At 53.7% G+C, this 18,316-nt stretch overlaps 2 protein-coding genes across 2 annotated transcripts; one reads left to right on the top strand and one right to left on the bottom strand.

The window, feature by feature from the left end:
- Window positions 1–72: 72 nt before the first annotated feature.
- Window positions 73–12,180, top strand: MED16 (mediator complex subunit 16). The gene is made up of 16 exons (XM_054290982.1): window positions 73–191; window positions 339–541; window positions 831–938; window positions 1,681–1,850; window positions 2,216–2,647; window positions 4,353–4,458; window positions 5,140–5,295; window positions 6,441–6,652; window positions 7,403–7,609; window positions 8,027–8,237; window positions 8,614–8,747; window positions 9,652–9,654; window positions 10,184–10,376; window positions 10,590–10,806; window positions 11,187–11,270; window positions 11,960–12,180. Exons 2-16 carry the CDS (start codon window positions 406–408, stop codon window positions 12,084–12,086), a joined length of 2,496 nt encoding a protein of 831 aa, XP_054146957.1. The 5' UTR covers window positions 73–191; window positions 339–405; the 3' UTR covers window positions 12,087–12,180.
- Window positions 12,181–13,822: 1,642 nt separating this feature from the next.
- On the bottom strand, window positions 13,823–16,968 carry LOC128947005 (complement factor D-like). The gene is made up of 5 exons (XM_054291068.1): window positions 16,824–16,968; window positions 16,503–16,656; window positions 16,135–16,279; window positions 15,539–15,796; window positions 13,823–14,300 (listed from the first exon to the last, which is right to left on the bottom strand). The coding sequence occupies exons 1-5, from the start codon at window positions 16,888–16,890 to the stop codon at window positions 14,124–14,126; spliced, it is 801 nt and encodes a 266-aa protein (XP_054147043.1). The 5' UTR covers window positions 16,891–16,968; the 3' UTR covers window positions 13,823–14,123.
- Between the last annotated feature and the right edge of the window lie 1,348 nt (window positions 16,969–18,316).

Genomic DNA, 18,316 nt, shown 5'->3' with positions numbered 1-18,316 from the left:
GGCACGGGCAGCCCGCGGAGGCGCTGGGGTCCTGAGGAGCGGCGGGCCCCGGTGAGTGAGGCGGGACCGGGACCCCCGGGAACCGCCTGTGAGCGCGCCCAGGCCCCTCCTGTGACCTTCCCGCCAGCCCCGGCAACCTCCGGCACCTCCCCGTGTCCGGCCCCGGGACCCTCCCACCCGCCGTGGGCTCGGTACCCGCGGGCCGCTCCCTCCGCCTCCCCCCGGTACCGCCGGGGTCTCTCCCGGTGCGAGGCTGTCCCCACCCGTGTCCTGTGGCCCCCGCTATAGCCCCTGCGGCTGGGGTTCGGTGTGACCGGCCTTGTGTCGCCCCCAGGCAGGACCCAGGCTGTCCCGGTGTCCGGTATCCCGTGTCCGGTGTCCCGGTGTCCCGTCCGGACCGGCGGGATGGACCTGGCCTACGTGTGCGAGTGGGAGAAGAAGCCCAAGAGCAACCACTGCCCGTCCATCCCGCTGGTGTGCGCCTGGTCCTGCCGCAACCTCATCGCCTTCACCACGGACCTCCGCAATGAGGAGGAGAAAGGTACCGAGAGCCCCTCGGGAAATCCCTCCCGGTGCTCCCGGGAGAGGCCGGGATCCGCTGGCCCGGAGCTCTGCCCTGCCCCTGGAGCCTGCTCTCCTCTTCCTCCCATCCTTCACCCTCTGCGTTTGTTCCCTGGAGTGGGTTTGGTTCCCCTAAACCAGGACCAGGCACTACCCCAAATCATTTCTATAAATGATTAATTTTCTATAAAATATTTTAAGTTTTCCCTGCATCACCCGAGGCTCAGCAGCAGTGCCAAGGGACAGGAGTCACTTCTCTGTTCACACAGATCTCACCCACATGGTCCATATCATCGACACCGAGCACCCCTGGGATGTCTACTCTGTCAACTCGGGCCACACTGAGGTCATCACGTGTTTGGAGTGGGATCAGTCAGGTGGGCTGGGCTGTGTGTCATTGTCACCGTGTCCCCTCCCTGCTGTGTGTGTCCCAAAGCAATGGGGTGCAATTCCTGGTGGAGTTTTACCTGTTCCCCTTGTTCTCATGCAGTGTCATTGTCACAGGCTCCAGGGCTCTTCCCCCTATTCTCATTGTCATTGTCACCATGTCCCACCCCTGCTCTTCATGTCCCAAAGCAATGGGGTGCAATTCCCTGTTGGGGTTTTACCTGTTCCCCTTGTTCTCATGCAGTGTCATTGTCACAGGCTCCAGGCTGTTCCCCCTGTTCTCATGCAGTGTCATTGTCACAGTGTCCCCTCCATGCTGTGCATGTCCCAAAGAGATGGGGTGCAGTTCCTTGTGGGGTTTTGGGTGTTCCCCCTGTTTTCAGTGTCATTGTCACAGTGTCCCACCCCTGCTGTGCATGCCCCAAAGCACTGGGGTGGAATTCCTCATGGGGTTTTGCCTGTTCCCCCTGTTTTCATGCAGTGTCATTGTCACAGGCTCCAGGCTATTCCCCATGTTCAATGACAGTGTCATTGTCACCATGTCCCACCCCTGTTCTTCATGTCCCAAAGCGATGGGATGCAATTCCCTGTTGGGGTTTTACCTGTTCCCCCTGTTCTCAGTGTCATTGTCACCATGTCCCACCCCTGCTCTTCATGTCCCAAAGGGATGGGGTGCAATTCCTTGGGGGATTTTGCCTGTTCCCCCGTTCTCACACAGTGTCATTGTCACAGGCTCCAGGCTGCTCTCAGCAGATGCTGATGGCCACATCAAGTGCTGGAGCATGACAGATCACCTGGCCAACAGCTGGGAGAACACGGTGGGCAGCATGGTGGAAGGGGACCCTGTGGTGGCCCTGTCCTGGCTGCACAACGGGGTCAAGCTGGCTCTGCACGTGGAGAAGGTTTGTCTGAGCTTCCTGAGGGATCTGGGCTGGAATTCTGGTGTGGTCTTTGTGAGGGAAGGGATGAGAATCTGACTCCATGTTCTCAGAAGGCTGATCCCTTCCCTTCCCTTCCCTTCCCTTCCCTTCCCTTCCCTTCCCTTCCCTTCCCTTCCCTTCCCTTCCCTTCCCTTCCCTTTTTGCTCTCTTATAGTGGATATTTGTGCTCCCCTATAGTGGATATTTTCCCTCCCCTATAGTGGATATTTTTCCTCCCAACGAAGGAGGAATGATGAGGAGGACTCCATTGATATCAGAACGCTGATTTAATTACTTTATTCTAATTTTGGCTGCGAACACTTACATTTTTTCGCCCTTTGTTCCAGTCTGGAGCCTCGAACTTCGGCGAGAAGTTTTCCCGGGTGAAATTCTCTCCATCCCTGACTCTGTTTGGTGGGAAGCCCATGGAGGGCTGGATTGCTGTGACCATCAGTGGCCTGGTCACCGTGTCCCTGCTCAAGCCCAACGGGCAGGTGCTGACGGCCACCGAGAGCCTTTGCCGCCTCCGCTGCCGCGTGGCCTTGGCCGACGTCGCCTTCACGGGCGGGGGCAACATCGTGGTGGCCACGTCCGATGGCAGCAGCACCTCCCCCGTGCAGTTCTACAAGGTTTGTGTCAGCGTGGTGAACGAGAAGTGCAAGATTGACACCGAGATCCTGCCCTCGCTCTTCATGCGCTGCACCACCGACCCCGCGCGCAAGGACAAGTACCCGGCCATCACCCACCTGAAATTCCTGGCCCGGGACATGTCAGAGCAGGTGGGCTGCAGTGGAGAGTTTTGCTCCCCTAGAATGGATATTTTGCTCCCCTGTAGTGGGTATTTTTCTCCTCTGTAGTGAATATTTTTGCTCCTCTATAGTGAATATTTTTCCTCCCCTGTAGTGGATATTTTGCTCCCCTCTAGTGAATATTTTTCCTCCCCTATTGTGGATATTTTGCTCCCCTATAGTGGATATTTTTGCTTCCCTGTAGAGGAGATTTTTGCTCCCCTGTAGTGGATATTTTGCCCCCCTACAGTGGATATTTTTACTCCCCTATAGTGGATATTTTGCTCCCTTGTCATGGATATTTGTGCTCCCCTGTAGTGGATATTTTGCTCCCCTGTAGTGGGTATTTGTGCTCCTCTATAGCAGATTTTTTTTCTCCCCTCTAGTGGATATTTTGCTCCTCTATAGTGAATATTTTTCCTCCCCTGTAGTGGATATTTGTGCTCCCCTCCAGTGGATATTTTTCCTCCCCTATAGTGGATATTTTTGCCCCGCTATAGTGGATATTTTCCCTACCCTATAGTGGATATTTGTGCTCCCCTATAGTGAATATTTTGCTCCTCAATAGTGGATATTTTGCTCCCCTATAGTGGATATCTTTGGTCCTGTATAGTGGATATCTGTGCTCCCCTCTAGTGGATATTTTGTTCCTCTATGGTGAATAGTTTTGCTCCCCTGTAGTGGATATTTGTGCTCCCCTCCAGTGGATATTTTTCCTCCCCTATAGTGGATATTTGTGCTCCCCACTAGTGGATATTTTGCTCCCCTCAAGTGGATATTTTTCCTCCCCTATAGTGGAAATTTGTACTCCCCTATAGTGGATATTTTTGCTCCCCAATAGTGGATATTTTGCTCCTCTATAGTGGATATTTTTGCCCCTCTACAGTGGATATCTTTACTCCCCTCTAGTGGATATTTTGCTCCTCTATAGTGGATCTTTGTGCTTCCCATAGTGGATATTTTTCTTCCCTTATAGTGGATATCTTTGCTCCCTTATAGTGAGTATTTTGCTCCTCTGTAGTGGATATTTTGCTCCCCTTTAGTGGATATTTTTCCTCCCCCATAGGGGATATTTGTGCTCCCATACAGTGGATATTTTTGCACCTGACGAAGGAGGAATGATGAGGAGGACTCCATTGATATCAGAAGGCTAATTAATTACTTTATTCTATACTATATTATTCTGTACATCTAAACTGAACCTGCCAAGCACTCAACTCTCACACAACTACCCAGTCAGTCACCACACACACACAGACTTTCTTGGCCCTGATAGGCCAAGGAAACAAAACACCATCACTTTGGGTAAACAACCTCCATATTCCATTCTACTTTTGCACAGCAAATGAGATAAGAATTGTGTTTTTCCTTTCTCTGAGCTTCAGAGGATGTGAATCTCAGAAATCCTTCTGAAGGATTGTGCCTTGCTTTTCTGTGTGAGGAGACATGTGGCTACAGTGGGCAGCTGCTCTTTGTTCCACCTGACCTTCCTCAGAGGGTCTGGAGGTCACCAGCATGTCCTGCAATACCTTTGGCATTCCTAGTTGTCCTTTAGTGCACCTAATTCACCTCACCTCCCACTGATTTGATCCTCTGCTTTTTGCTGCTGGGGCAGGACCCTGGAAATGGAGGGTGGGAATGACCAGGGCAGTGTTGTCCCTGTTTTGATGCTTGTGGTGGGTTGTTCTGTCCACAGGTGCTGCTTTGTGCCTCCAACCAAAACAACAGCATTGTGGAGTGCTGGTCTCTTAGGAAGGAGGGCCTGCCTGTCAACAACATCTTCCAGCAAATCTCTCCTGTGGGTAAGTGTGTGCTGTGGGCACTCCAAGAACAGGAGCTTTGTCTGAGGGAAAAAGCAGCACAGTTTCTCACCATCCATTATCCCATATTTGTGATTATTCAGAATCTTATATTTATTTTCAAGTGTTTTCAGTCCATGCTGTCTTTTTGCATCACAGGCAGCAGCTTGCTGTTTTCAGGAAGGGGTTTGGTTGTTGCTTCCACTTCATAAAAGATTTTAAAATAATTTTTTGTGTGTTGCTGCACAGCCCTTCCTGCCACCAGTGGAGCAAAGGCTCCCAAAGGACCAGGACTGAGCAGCAGAGCTGGATTAATCCCCTGCTCTGGTTTCACCTGATCTCAGATAAAACAGAATTAATCAGGGCAGTTTGTTTGGTGAAATATAAAGGATTATTGTATATAAGGATCTTAGTCACCCAAAACAGAGCTTGCATCAAGAGAGATTTAGCAAAACATGTTGTTTGTATAATTCAGGAAAAAAAATAAGGAACTATGAGAGAAACATACTGGAAATATATGAGAAATATATGAGAAACATACTGGAAATATATGAGAAATACACCAGTCCTGATCTGTGATCCTGCTTGGGGGAGCCTGGGCAGAAATAGGGGCAGATTTTCTGATCTCTGTGGGACAAAATTCTCACTATTTTGCTTATTTTCACTCATTTTGCTCATTGCTAGTGGGAGACAAGCAGCCCATGATCCTGAAGTGGAGGATCCTGTCTGCCACCAATGACCTGGACAGGGTGTCAGCTGTGGCACTGCCAAAGCTGCCAATCTCCCTGACCAACACTGACCTGAAGGTGGCAAATGACACCAAGTTCTTCCCTGGGCTGGGTAAGGAGTTCCTGTTGTCTTTGTCCTAAACATGTGACTTTTACTTGAATTTAGATTTAGAATGGGGGTTTAACAGGCAAGATCGAGGAATCTGGGTGTGTCCTGTCCTTCTTTCTTCTTTTTGTCCTTCATCTTCTGCTGGGATGGTGACACTTTTGGTTTAGAGTAGAGACAGACTGTCTAACATAGGTGATAGGTATTGGAAAATTATTGTAAATAAAGTACACATAGTTCTTAGTATAAAAATTAACACCACCCCAAGGGCAGGCACTGTGCCACAGCCTGACCTGCTGGACAGATCTCAGCAGGTCAGAGAAAGAATGGAATAGATAAGGAAAAATAACCTTGAAAAGCAGAACTGACTTCTTCTTGTAGAGCTGGGAAAAAAGACTTTTTAATATCCCAGGGACAGAAACCCAAGAAGCCCCCAGCCCTTTGGCTTCTCCATGGGCTTCAGTGGTGGCCACTTGTTGGGGAAGATGAAACAGGAAAGCCTTATAAATATGATTACCTGGCAAAAGATTTTGAGAATATGGAAACTATAAGTGAGATTGAAATGAAAGCAAGCTTTGAGATCCTTTAGTTAATGAATGAATGACTGGAAAACAATGGTGTGGCCGGCTGAAGGTAATCCCCTTTTGATGGAACAACACCCTCTGCTTGCAGACAGGCCCAAGGGTCAGAGCAGACCCTGCCAGCTTGGCAGAAGGGGCCCAAAGAGGAGTTTTTAGGGTTTAAAATGTAGCACAGTATGGTAATGTAATGATTTTTATAGGCTGTATGGAAATGCTGTAGGATTTGTATATTGTACTAGATTGGTTAGTGAGAATTAGAATATTCAACACAGAAGAAGATTTATTGTTTTGTAGTGGGAACCTCGCTCTCTATCCTCTTATCTTCTCTCTCTCATCTTCTTTACCACTGTCTTTACTTCTCTGGGGCCTGCTCTGAGAAGACCTGCTGCCTTCTCTGGCAGCTCCAAGCAGACCCTCATTGCAATAAACCCCAAATTCCACAACCTGACTTCAGAGATCTCTGATCTCCATCCCTCCCAACCATCCTACCCTGACACTCCTCCTTTGGGTGAGGGCTCTGCCACGCTGGGAGGAGCTTTTTGCTCATCCTCACTCCTCTCCTGTCCCCAGGGCTGGCCTTGGCTTTCCATGATGGCAGTGTGCACATTGTGCACAGGCTGTCCCTGCAGATGATGGCTGTGTTTTATGGCTCCTCCTCGCAGCGCCCCGTGGACGAGCCAGCCCTCAAACGCCCGCGCACCACAGGGCCCCTGGTGCACTTCAAGGCCATGCAGCTCTCCTGGACATCCCTGGCCCTGGCTGGTGTGGACAGTCATGGAAAGGTTGGTGCTCTCTTGTGGATTTAGGGATGTGCTCTCTGCTGATGGAGTGACAAAATTGTCCTTGGTCTCATAAAAAGGGAAAAAAGCCCAGAAGTTTCTCTCCTCAGTTAGGTAAAAAGACACCTCATAGGACCTTGGGGACTTCACCTCAAGGAGAGCTAATTGGACAGATTTGGGATTTCACCTCAAACCTAAGGATAGCCAATTGGACAGAAGCCAAAAAGTCCCACCTAAGCAACTTACTAGAAAAAGAGGAGAACAAAGAAATTAATGGCTTTTGTGAGGTGTTTTACCAGGAGCAAGAACCTCTTACCCTGGCTTGGTTTTTCTCTGTTTTGTTATTTTGCTATATATATAATACATTATATATTACATATTATATATTATAGTATATTATATACATTATAATATATTGTAATATATTATGTAACATAACATAATATAATGTAATATAATGTAATATATTATATTATATTACATTACATTATATTACATTACATTAGTTATATTAGTTATATTAGTTATATTATATTCGTTATATTATATTAGTTGTATTACATAAAATGTAATATAATATACTAATAAACTAATGTAACATGTAGTTATATTACATAAAATGATAAATTAGCCTTCTAAGAATATGGAGTCAGATTCATAATTTCCTTCCTGCCATGAAAGACCCTGAAAATGCCACACTCCTGAAAATGCCACACTCCTGAAGCCATTTTCTCTTTGTTTCCTCCCTTCAAGCTGAGCATGCTCCGCATCTCCCCCTCCATGGGCCACGTGCTGGACATGAACATGTCCCTGAGGCACTTGCTGTTCCTGCTGGAGTACTGCATGGTCACTGGCTATGACTGGTGGGACATCCTGCTCCACGTCCAGCCCAGCATGGTGCAGAACCTGGTGGAGAAGCTGCACGAGGAGTACATGCGTCAGAATGCAGCCCTGCAGCAGGTGGGTGGGTGATTGGGGGTTCTGGGATCACCCCCAGGGTGGGCATGGGGGTGCTGAGGGATTTGGAGGGGGGTACAGCCAGTGCCAGTGCTCAGGACATTGCTGTCTGTGGTCTGTGAGTGCCCTGCTCAGGCAGGGATGGAGCTGGGAAGAGCTTCCATATCAGCAGCATTCACTTTTCCCTGATATCAGCGGGGTCTTAGCTGCTGGAAACTTGGGGTGAGATGCTGAAATCTATTTTTGGCAGATTTCTGGGAGCAGTAGCACGTGCCCAGCACAGCGCTCACGTGCATGGCTCCTGTCACTGCTGCAGCAGAAAGGGAGAGCAGAGAATAAAGCAGCAGCAGCAGCTTTAATGAGCTTATGCTAATTCCTGCCTTTTCTTGTGCCTTTTTGCTGTGTTTCCCCGTGGCTCAGGTGCTCTCCACACGCATTGTTGCCATGAAGGCATCTCTGTGCAAGCTCTCCTCCAGCACCATCGCCCGTGTGTGTGACTACCACGCCAAGCTCTTCCTCATTGCCATCAGCTGCACCCTGAAGTCTCTGCTGCGCCCACATTTCCTCAACACCCCTGACAAGAGCCCCGGGGACCGGCTCACCGAGATCTGCTCCAAGATCACGGATGTAGGTACTGACTGCTCACAGCATCCTGGGATGCTTTTGGGATTGGGGTGTCCTCTTTGGTGTCACAGCCTCATCCTGCTCTGCGTTCCCAGCTTTTGGGATTGGGCTGTTCCCCATGGTGTCACAGCCTCATCCTGCTCTGCATTCCCAGCTTTTGGGATTGGGCTGTTCCCAACTTTTGGGATTGGGCTGTTCCCCATGGTGTCACAGCCTCATCCTGCTCTGCATTCCCAGCTTTTGGGATTGGGTTGTTCCCTGTGGTGTCACAGTCTCTCAGTAACTCCTGGGTTTGAGGAGGAGGACAAGGGTGACCTCCAAATAGGGGTGTGAGGTTTGGATCCATCTTTCCTGAGCCAGGCAATGTCTTGCTTCTCTTCCAGACATTGACAAGGTGATGATTAACCTGAAGACAGAAGAGTTTGTCCTGGAGATGACAACACTGCAGTCCCTGCAGCAGCTCATCCAGTGGGTGGGGGATTTTGTGCTCTACCTGCTGGCCAGCCTTCCCAACCAGGTGAGACCCATGGACACAAACACCCATGGGCAGTGCTGGGGAGCTTTGCCAGGGCACACAGGGCACATGTCCCTGTCAGCACAGGCACTGGGGAGGAGTAAGGAACAGCAGAATTTGAGAATGGCCCTTCCCATGCCCATCTGGGTCTGCTGACCAGCACCTGGGGGATTTGGGGACACTCCTCTGTCATTGTCAAGGTAGTCACGACACAAAGCAGAGACCACAAGCAGTCTCAAATGACAACTCTTTATTATTGATCATGGCTGACCTTTTATACACTTTCTAATTGTTTCTATTTCTTTTACCCTAACTATTGGCCACAATAAATCAGCATTACACTATTGGTGAAAAGGTACAGTGACTTCAACTAACCTTTTAAAAATACTTTGTCCAGCTGCAAAGTTCTCTTCTTATCTTTCTTCAATCTCTTGATCTCCTTGGTTACAGCCTTGGAGAGAGCTCCTTATCAGCTTCTTCTTGCTTCTCAGCTTCTTCTCACTCCTTTAGCTAACAGTAAGGAGTGAGACACACACACACTGCTCTGCAGAGGTGTCACCTTCAGGTGACCCTCCAGCATCCCCATCAGGTGTGTGCTGCTGGAAGCAGGAGCTGTCTGGATGCAGTGTGGTGGCTGGGGCTGCTGTGAGCTCCATCTTTCCTCACTTTAGAAGCTGAAGGATTTGCACAACACCTTACTTTCTGTTGAGAGCTCTGCTGAGTTGTGCCAGGTGCTGGCATGGGGAATGGGGGCAGGTGAAACCCTTCAGCTTGCATGCAGAGGGCTTCTCCTGGAAAAGCTTATTCCCCATCTGGGTGTCTGCAGGCAGAATAACCTCTTCCTCTGAGGAACTTCATCAGTTATTTCCCATCATTCTTATTTTTAAAAATCTACCTTTTAATCAAGCAAGTCACACAAAGAGTATGGAGCCTTTTCCTGGAGAGGAGAGGAGAGCACTAACAGCTCCCTGACACAAAATTTGGAGGATGGTGATGCTTTTCCCAGGGAGCTGAGCTAACAGTCTGGCTGTAAGGAGTTTAGATCTGGAGCCAGACATCATGGTTAGGTCTGCCTGTGGTTATAATGTTGTTTGAGTTTTGTAGAAGTTGCCTGATGGAATCTGAACTAAGAACAAAACAAAAACCCAAGGGGAGCTGGTTCTGGCGATCCTGGTCTCTATTTGATCTGGCACCAGGGCTGGCCTCACCCAGGCTGGTGTGAGCCTCACCCAGGCTGGTGTGACCCCCTGCCACCCCTCTGTGTCCCCACAGGGCTCCCCAGTGCGGCCTGGGCACAGCTTCCTGCGCGACGGCGCGTCCCTGGGCATGTTCTGGAAGTGTGTGCTGCTGGAAGCAAGAGCTGCCTGGATGCAGCTGGGGCTGCTGTGAGCCTCACCCAGGCTGGTGTGACCCCCTGCCACCCCTCTGTGTCCCCACAGGGCTCCCCAGTGCGGCCTGGGCACAGCTTCCTGCGCGACGGCGCGTCCCTGGGCATGTTCCGCGAGCTGATGGTGGTGATCCGCATCTGGGGGCTGCTGAAGCCCAGCTGCCTGCCCGTGTACACAGCAACCTCAGACACCCAGGACAGCATGTCCCTGCTCTTCAGGCTCCTGACCAAGCTCTGGCTGTGCTGTGAGTGCGGCCCTGAGCTGTAATTCCGGCGGCAGCGGGGTGGGACGTGACTCTGAGGGGGTCTGGCATGCTGAGAAAGGGCAAGTGCAGCTGCCAAGGTTATTGTTTTCCAGGCTGAGTTGGCATGGAGGAGGAGGCTGCACACAGCTCTCTGGAGCTCTCAGGGAGAAATGTAAAGGTCACAGGGGGTTTTTTCCTTCGTTTCCCACGCAGGTCGTGAGGAAAATCACATCACAGAGCCCGATGATGCCCTGATCGATGAGTGCTGCCTCCTGCCCAGCCAGCTGCTCATCCCCAACATTGACTGGCTGCCCATCAACGATGGCATCATCAGCAAGCTGCAGAACAAGCAGCTGGTCAGGCTGCAGTTTGGGAAGGCTCCTGGGCTCGTTGGCCACACTGTTTCCTCCCAGTTTGATGCCTTTGTCAGGTATAAACCCCTGGAACTATACAAAGATATTGTTTGTCAGGTACAAACCCCTGGAATGGGTCAGTGCACAGTGAGGAGTCTTGGCAGCTCTGAGGTTTGGCTTGTCTCCTTGCTGCTCTGACCCAAGAGCAGTTTGTCTTCTCTGCTCAAATTCCTTTCCCAGCTTATGATGGGCTGGGAATTTTAAGTACTGAAAAGTGATAGCAAATGGTGGGGGGAAAAACCCCATTAATTAATGTGATTAACTGTGACAATCTCGTGGCACTGGGTGGGCAAGTGGGCAGAACTTCTGCCATGTTGGCCAGTGAGATGCAGCTCCCTGTCCTGGGAGCAGCTGATGGAAAGTGACACTCTAGGAAAATCCTATTCTCCCTCCCCAGGGCCCCTGGACAGCCCAAAATTGACCACCTGAGGCGGCTGCACCTGGGTGCTTACCCAACAGAGGAATGCAAGTCCTGCACCAGGTAAGTGGCACTTGCAGTGGAGCTTGGGCAGGGCTTGGAGAGTCCTGTGTCCTTCAGGAGCTCTCTGAGACTGGTTGGGGCTGTGGTTAAGGTGTCCCCAACCTGAGATGCCCATGCCAGTGCCAGGCTGGCCCTTGGATTAAAAATCAAAGAGATCAGATAAAGCTTTTACACTAATCTGGCCTGGAGGAGACCCTACAGCAACTCCTTTACAGCCCAGTTCTGTGGGTCTGGTCATTAAAACACCTTTGTGGTCATGGCAGGGCTAAAAGAAAGAATTTCCCCACTGCCCATGCCCCCATTTTTGGGTCATCTTTCCACCAGGCTTGCATTTCATGCTGCCCTACTCATCCACCCTCATGGGAGAGCCTGGATTTCAGGATAATGGCTCAGGGAACAAGCATCCATCTAAGTCATGTGATTGAATTAGCTTTAATTACTGATTTTAATAGAAAGCCTCTGTGGCAGATCATTTTTGTGAGATGACTGTCAGTTGTTTCATGTATAAACAGCAGCTGGGGCTGTTCCTTGCCAGGCTCCAGCTCCAGCAGAGCCCTCAGTGGGATTGGTGCTCGCTGGTTCCAGCTGGTTTTGGTGCTCACTGCAGATGACAGGAGCTGGTTTCCCCCAAATCCCTGTGTGATCCCTGCAGCTCCCCCAGCAGTGCTGCACCCTCTGTGTCCCCACAGGTGTGGCTGTGTCACCATGCTGAAGTCACCCAACAAGGTGACAGCAGTGAAGCAGTGGGAGCAGCGCTGGATCAAGAACTGCCTGTGTGGGGGGCTCTGGAGGAAAATGCCCCTCAGCTACTCCTGAGCCCTTCCTGGGGTGCAGTGAGGGCCAGGAGCTGCACAGGACTCCCTTCATGGAGGTTTTGGGACCAGGGAATGGCAGCTCCTCTTCCTCATGCTGGAAAAGCTGTGCTGGGAAACAAAACTGAGGGAGCTCTGCCTCTTTCCAGGGAAGAGCTGGGAAGGAATGCCAGAGGTTCCCCCATCATTTGGGGCCCAGGAGGGGAGAGCCTGGCTGTGTTTTGTGGCTGTGCCAGCAGAGCAGTGCCCTGGCAGTGTGCTGGGGCAGCTGGTGAGAGCAAAGTCCCAGCTGAGGGGGCACAGCTGGTACCTCACATCCATCCTGTGCCTTGGGGAGTGCCAAGCATGGGCTGGGCATCTCCTGATCCCTCAGCAAACTTGTCCCTGAGGCAGGAGTTGGCTCCTGTGTGCCCATCAGTGTTGGATGGGAGCAGGAATGTGAGAGCTGCTGCCTGCAGTGAAACCTGCCTTTGCCTCTTGCTGTTGTAAATAAAAATTCTCCTGATTTTGTACAGAACCAAGTGTTTGTGCTTTGTTTCTGTGCTGTGACGTGGCTGCCCAGTGTGGGGCCAGGTCAGTGGGGAGGGCAGCCAGAGCATCTGTCAGGAAAGGAACCACCATCATTGGATAAATGGATGTTTTCAAGGTTTGCCTTATGGACACTCGAGGAAAAAACATCAGATCCTTGGGGTTGTGCAAGCCTCCAGCTCCAGCAAGGCTGGACACTTGAGTGTGCCAGAGAAGGAGCATTCCTGGTGCAGCCAAAAATCCTTTCACATTTTTGCCCTCCTTTCCCCTCAGCTGCTGCTGCCCTGGGCAGGAAATCACAACCTTGAGGAGCCACCCTGGGGCTGATCTGGGGCTGCTCCTCTCCCACAGCTCCTTCAGCTCTTAGGGGGAAAATCCTGGAGCTTTCTCTGCTGTTGCATCCCAGCCAGCAATTCCAGGTCCCCACAGAGCATTTAAGAGTCTTAGTACATTCCTTTCCCTCTGGAACCGTGATTTCATTATTCTTGAGAACTGGAGCTGGTGACAGAGTTCATCCCTCGACTCCAGCGAGTGTTTCACTGCACAGAGCTCTAAGAGCTGCACAGACCTCACCCCCTCTCTCTGCTCTGCTGCTAATTAGGAACAATCAAATGGCTAATTAGGAAACTGCACCTTATTAAGGCTCTTTTCCCCTGTAAGTAAAACTCAGACAGGGCCCTCTGTGAGCTCCTCATAGAACAGGTTTGGGGTTAGTTAATGTTTGATTGGGAACAGCAGCAGAGCAGGGGGATGGGGACACATTGATGTCCCACTCATCTCCCTGCTGATGATGGAGCTTCTGGGATGGGATGGAAGGGTCTGGCAGGGCTCTGGGGGTCACCAGGGTGTGGTGGAAAGGTGGCTTTGCCCTGTCCTGCCCCTCAGCTCCTGGGAAAAGAGGATCCCAGTGAGAATCCAGCATGGATCCCACTGTGGGAGCCAGAGCTGCCACTGCCATATCAGCTACAGGCAAATTCTGCTTTCCAATGTTCACACAATGCCCCAGATCTCGATGGTATTGTGGCCACACTGCAGGATGTGTCCCCAGCTCCCTCCCAAGGCCACACCGTCCCCAAGGGCACAACCTCAGCGTGTCCCACCTCGTGTCCAGCTCCTCCTTGGGGGGCCTCCTGCACAGACCCCCCCATCTCCCTCCTTGTCGCCACTCCAGCCCAGCAGCTCTGCAGGATCATCATCATCATCATCATCATCATCGCTTTATTGCAGCGGTCGCAGGCAGCGTTCTGAGCACCTTCAGCAAAGCCTCTCGAGGGCTGTGACCCCCAATTCTCCCCCACCCGGGCCCTGTGCTTTGTGAGTGGGGGGCCAGGGACCCCCTTGTTGGGTTCCTCACCCACCCCCTGGCCCAGCCCTCCCTCCTGGCTGGTGGGGACGCGCTGGCAGCGGGGTGGGCAGCGCTGGGGGCCCGCGGCACGGGGCAGGGCAGCACTGGCTGTGCTCTGGCCGCGCTGGCAGCAGCAAGCCTGGCAAGGAGCAGGTCCCCGGGGTGCCCTCAGCGGGTGTCCCCCTCCCCATGGGCGGCAGAGGCCATGACGCTGTCGATCCAGTCGGCGTAGGGGGCGATGCGGGTGTAGATGGCCGGCTTCTTGTAGTTGCCGCAGACGCGGGAGCCGGCAGTGAGCACTCCCTCGGCCACCCCGCCGCACACCAGCGGCCCGCCGGAGTCTCCCTGCAGGACCGGCCCTCATCAGTACGGCCAAGGCTTTGCTAGGACATCCCAGCCCATCTCCCACCCCTCGTTCCTTCTTCCTCCAGGCTCCTGTGAGCTGCTGTGCAGTGGATAGCAAGGGGCACCAACCCGGAGATGCTGTCCCCTCCTGCTCTGCAGCCCCTTGCCTCTCCCCATTGCACCCTCCCAGCCTTGCGTGGATCCTTGCTGAGTGTTTGGTACCTTGCAGGTGTATTTCCTGCAGGAGTCGGTGCACATCATGTTGGGGGTGACGGTGCCAAGGGCTTGCTAAGACCAAGGATTTGTCAGGACACCCCAGCACAAGGAGAACCCACCCCGGGGACGCTGCCCCCTCCTCCTCCTCCTCAACCCTTCACCTCTCCCAGGCTGTGGGCATTGTGCCCACTGCCCCCTCCCAGCCCTGGGTGTGTGGTACTTTGCAGGTGTCCTTCTTGCAGGAGTCAGTGCACATCATGCTGGGGGTGATGGTGCCAAGGGTTTTCCAGGATACCCCATCACAAGGAGAACCCACCCCGAGGACGCTGCCCCCTCCTCCTCCACAGCCTCTCCCAGGCTCTGGGCATTGTGCCCACTGCCCCCTCCCAGCCCTGCATGGATCCATGGTGGGTTTGTGGTACCTTGCACGTGTATTTCCTGCATCCTGCAGGAGTCGGTGCACATCACGTTGTGGGTGATGGTGCCAAGGGTTTGCCAGGACACCCCAGCACAAGGAGAACCCACCCTGGGCACGCTGTCCCCTCCTGCTCTGCAGCTCTCCCAGCCTCTGGGCATTGTGCCCACTGTCCCCTCCCAGCCCTGCGTGAATGCTTATTGAATGTTTGGTACCTTGCAGGTGTCCTTCCTGCAGGAGTCGGTGCACATCATGTTGGGGGTGATGGTGCCAAGGTTTGCTGGGATACCCCTTCACAAGGAGAACCCACCCCTGGATGCTGCCCCCCACCCCTGCCCCGCAGCCTCTCCCAGGCTCTGGGCATTGTGCCCCTCATCCCTGCGTGGATCTATGGGTGGTACCTTGCAGGTGTCCTTCCTGCAGGAGCCTGTGCACATCATGTTCTGGATGATGCTGAGGGTTTTTTAGGACCAAGGGTTTGCCAGGACACCCCAGCACAGGGGGCACCCACCCTGGGGACCATGTCCCCTCCTCCTCCTCAGCCCCTCACCTCTCCCAGGCACTGGCCATTGTGCCCCTCATCCCTGCGTGGATCTATGGGTGGTACCTTGCAGGTGTCCTTCCTGCGGGAGTCGGTGCACATCATGTTGGGGGTGATGGTGCCGTCGTGGCGGGTGCGGTGGTTGCAGACGTCCCTGCTGATCACGGGCCGCTCCAGCTGCTGCAGTTTGTCCGGCCGGGTGCCGCTGTGGTCCGTGGTGCCCCAGCCCGCCACCTCGCACACCGTGTCGGCCGCCACGTCCCTGTCCTCCCGCTGGAAGGGCAGCACCCGCACGTCCGTGTTCAGCTCCGCTTCCTCCTCCAGCTGCCGCAAAACCACAGGGGGAGCCGGGTCACAAGGGCAGGTCACACTTACCCAAGCAGGGCACGGTCAGCCCAGCCCTGACACTGAAACCACCCTGGCCTCAGCCACCCTCAGGGCTTCCCCTCCTGGTTGGAGCCCCAGGATGCAGCCAGAGAGCAGAGCTGGAGCTCTGAGGAGGATGGAGGCATTTGGTCACAGCTGGGGGAAGCAGGGATGCTCCCATAGGACAGGGAGGGAGGAATGCCCAGCCTGACCCTGAGGATTTCCTCCACCGTAGAACAGTGGGATTTGCAGGAATGGGGCTGCGCCCGGTGGGGAGGAGGGTGCCAGCAGCCCACCTGGAGGAGGAGCAGGTCATCCTTGTTGTTGTGGATGTTGCTGCCGGGGTGGGGGAACTGGGCACGCACTCGGTACAGGCGTTTGTGGGGCTCGGGCTGCGTCAGCGAGTGGGCACCCAGCAGCACCTGGAAGAGTTTGCCATCCCTGGAAGAGATCAGAGAGTGGGACAAACAATTGGGGGTGTCATTGCCACCAGCCATGGAAATGGGGTGCTGTGGGGGGGTTGCAGAGCCCCAGGAATCCCTACAGCCCTCTGTGCAGGTGAGAGCTGAGTCCCACATTCTGACCCTGGGGTCCCACAGTGGGATTTGCCCTGAGCCCTGCAGCCCCCCAGCCCTGCACCGACCCCCCCCCCAGGCACACTCACGTCTCCTCCATGCAGTGGGCAGCGCTCAGCACCCACTGCGGGGCGATCAGGAAACCCCCGCAGACGTGCTGCCCGTCCAGCTGCAGCGAGGCCATGTAGGGCTTCAGGTGGGGCTTGGCTTCAGAGCCCCTCAGGATCCGTCCGCGGGGCTGCCCTGCAGACAGAGGCCGGGGACACTGAGCAGTGTCACTCCCGTGGTCCCTTCCCACACCCCCAGACCCCTCCTCGTGGGCTGCAGCAGCACCTGGCTGCAGGAATTGGGGGGCTGAGCAGGGACCCCCGTGCTGTGTCACTGCCCTGGGGTGTGGGGGGAGCACTCACCATCCACTGGGGCCCAGAGGAGCAGCAGCAGAGCGAGGATGAGGATGGGAGCAGGGTTTGGCCCCATGGCTGCAGAGCTGGGGATGCCCAAAACCCACCCCGGGGTTTTGGGGGGCAGGGAGGACGCTGCTCACCCCGGGCTGGGGCTGGGACTCGCTTTTATGTCCAGTTTGGGGCAGGAAAAGGAGGGGAGGAGGGAGCGGGGGGGTTTCCGCAGCGTGGGCTGAATGTTTTGAAATATTCAGCTTATAAAAGGGGTCAAGAGTTCCCGGCACAAACAGCGCGGGAGGAGGAAACAGCCCGGCCCAGCTGCCGGCCCTGGCACCCGCCGCCGGGGATTTCTGCGCCGGGGTTTAAAAACGCTGGAAAAGTTCAGGCTTTTGGCAAAAGAGGAATACGGGAAATTCAATCCCAGCCCTCCCCGTTCGGATGGGGGGCCGGTCCCTGGTGGGTGCTGCGTGCCCAGGGGTGCAAACCCGTCCGGTCACCCATCGCATCCCCCATCGCATGCGGGGCTCTGGGGGGTGACGGCAGCCCAGGGGCGCTGTCAGCGATGCCGGTGGCCGTGGCTGCCCCGCTCCCCGCTGCCTTTCTGCCCGGTGCCGCTGAGCGGAGCCACCGCCCCGGCTCCCGCCCGGAGCCCCATCCCGGGCCCGGCCCCGGAGCTGCTGGGGAAGGTGAAACAGGAAAGCCTTATAAATATGATTGCTTGGCAAAAGATTCTGAGAATATAGAAACTATAAGGGAGATTGAAATGAAAGCAAGCTTTGACATCCCTCAGTTACTGAACAACTGGAAAACAATGGTGTGGCTGGCTGAAGGTGATCCCCTTTTGATGGAACAACACCCTCTGCTTGCAGACAGGCTAAAGGATCAGAGCAGACCCTGCCAGCTTGGCAGAAGGGGTCCAAAGAGGAGTTTTTAGGGTTTAAAATGTAACACAGTATGGTAATGTAATGATTCTTATAGGCTGTATGGAAATGCTGTAGGATTTGTATATTGTACTAGATTGGTTAGTGAGAATTAGAATATTCAACACAGAAGAAGATTTATTGTTTTGTAACGGGAACTTCGCTCTCTTACCCCTTTTACTCCCTTACTCTCTCACCCTCTCATCCTCTCTCCCCTCTCTCCTCTCAGCCTGCTCTGAGCTGTGGCTGCAGCTCCCAGCAGGGCCCTGCACCCAGGCCCTTTGCAATGAACCCCAAGTTCCACAACCTGGCTGCAGAGATCTCTCATCTCTGTCCATCCCAACCATCCTACCCCTGACACTCCTACACGGAGCCTCTCACTGCTCCTCCAGATCCCGCTGCCTTCCCACCTTGCTGGGATGGCCACCGTGGCTACCAAGAGCAGGATCTGGCTGAGCAGGGCTCCAGGGGTCACCCATCCTCTCCTTTCCCTGCTCCACCAGCTTTTACACCCCCACATTCCCTTTGTCCAGCTGCTCAGACCCCCCCATCCCCTCGATTTCTGACCCCCCAATCCCCCAG

This window comes from Melozone crissalis, unplaced genomic scaffold (genome assembly GCF_028551555.1).
Source record: "Melozone crissalis strain CALT ecotype California unplaced genomic scaffold, PUWL_Pcris_2 ptg000088l_1, whole genome shotgun sequence".
In the NCBI taxonomy this organism is placed as follows: domain Eukaryota; kingdom Metazoa; phylum Chordata; class Aves; order Passeriformes; family Passerellidae; genus Melozone; species Melozone crissalis.
This window is presented reverse-complemented; position numbering and strand designations above follow the sequence as displayed.

Bases quoted from the DNA above. Each gene is read 5' to 3' on its own strand.
- MED16 (XM_054290982.1), top strand. From the start codon at position 406: ATGGACCTGGCCTACGTGTGCGAGTGGGAGAAGAAGCCCAAGAGCAAC. The intron at 1,851-2,215 runs GTTTGTCTGAGC...CCTTTGTTCCAG, and splicing joins TGGCTCTGCACGTGGAGAAG to TCTGGAGCCTCGAACTTCGG. The intron at 10,807-11,186 runs GTATAAACCCCT...CTCCCTCCCCAG, and splicing joins CAGTTTGATGCCTTTGTCAG to GGCCCCTGGACAGCCCAAAA.
- LOC128947005 (XM_054291068.1), bottom strand. From the start codon at position 16,890: ATGGGGCCAAACCCTGCTCCCATCCTCATCCTCGCTCTGCTGCTGCTC. The intron at 15,797-16,134 runs GTGGGCTGCTGG...GTTTTGCGGCAG, and splicing joins ATGACCTGCTCCTCCTCCAG to CTGGAGGAGGAAGCGGAGCT. The intron at 14,301-15,538 runs GTACCACCCATA...CCGGTCCTGCAG, and splicing joins GCAGGAAGGACACCTGCAAG to GGAGACTCCGGCGGGCCGCT.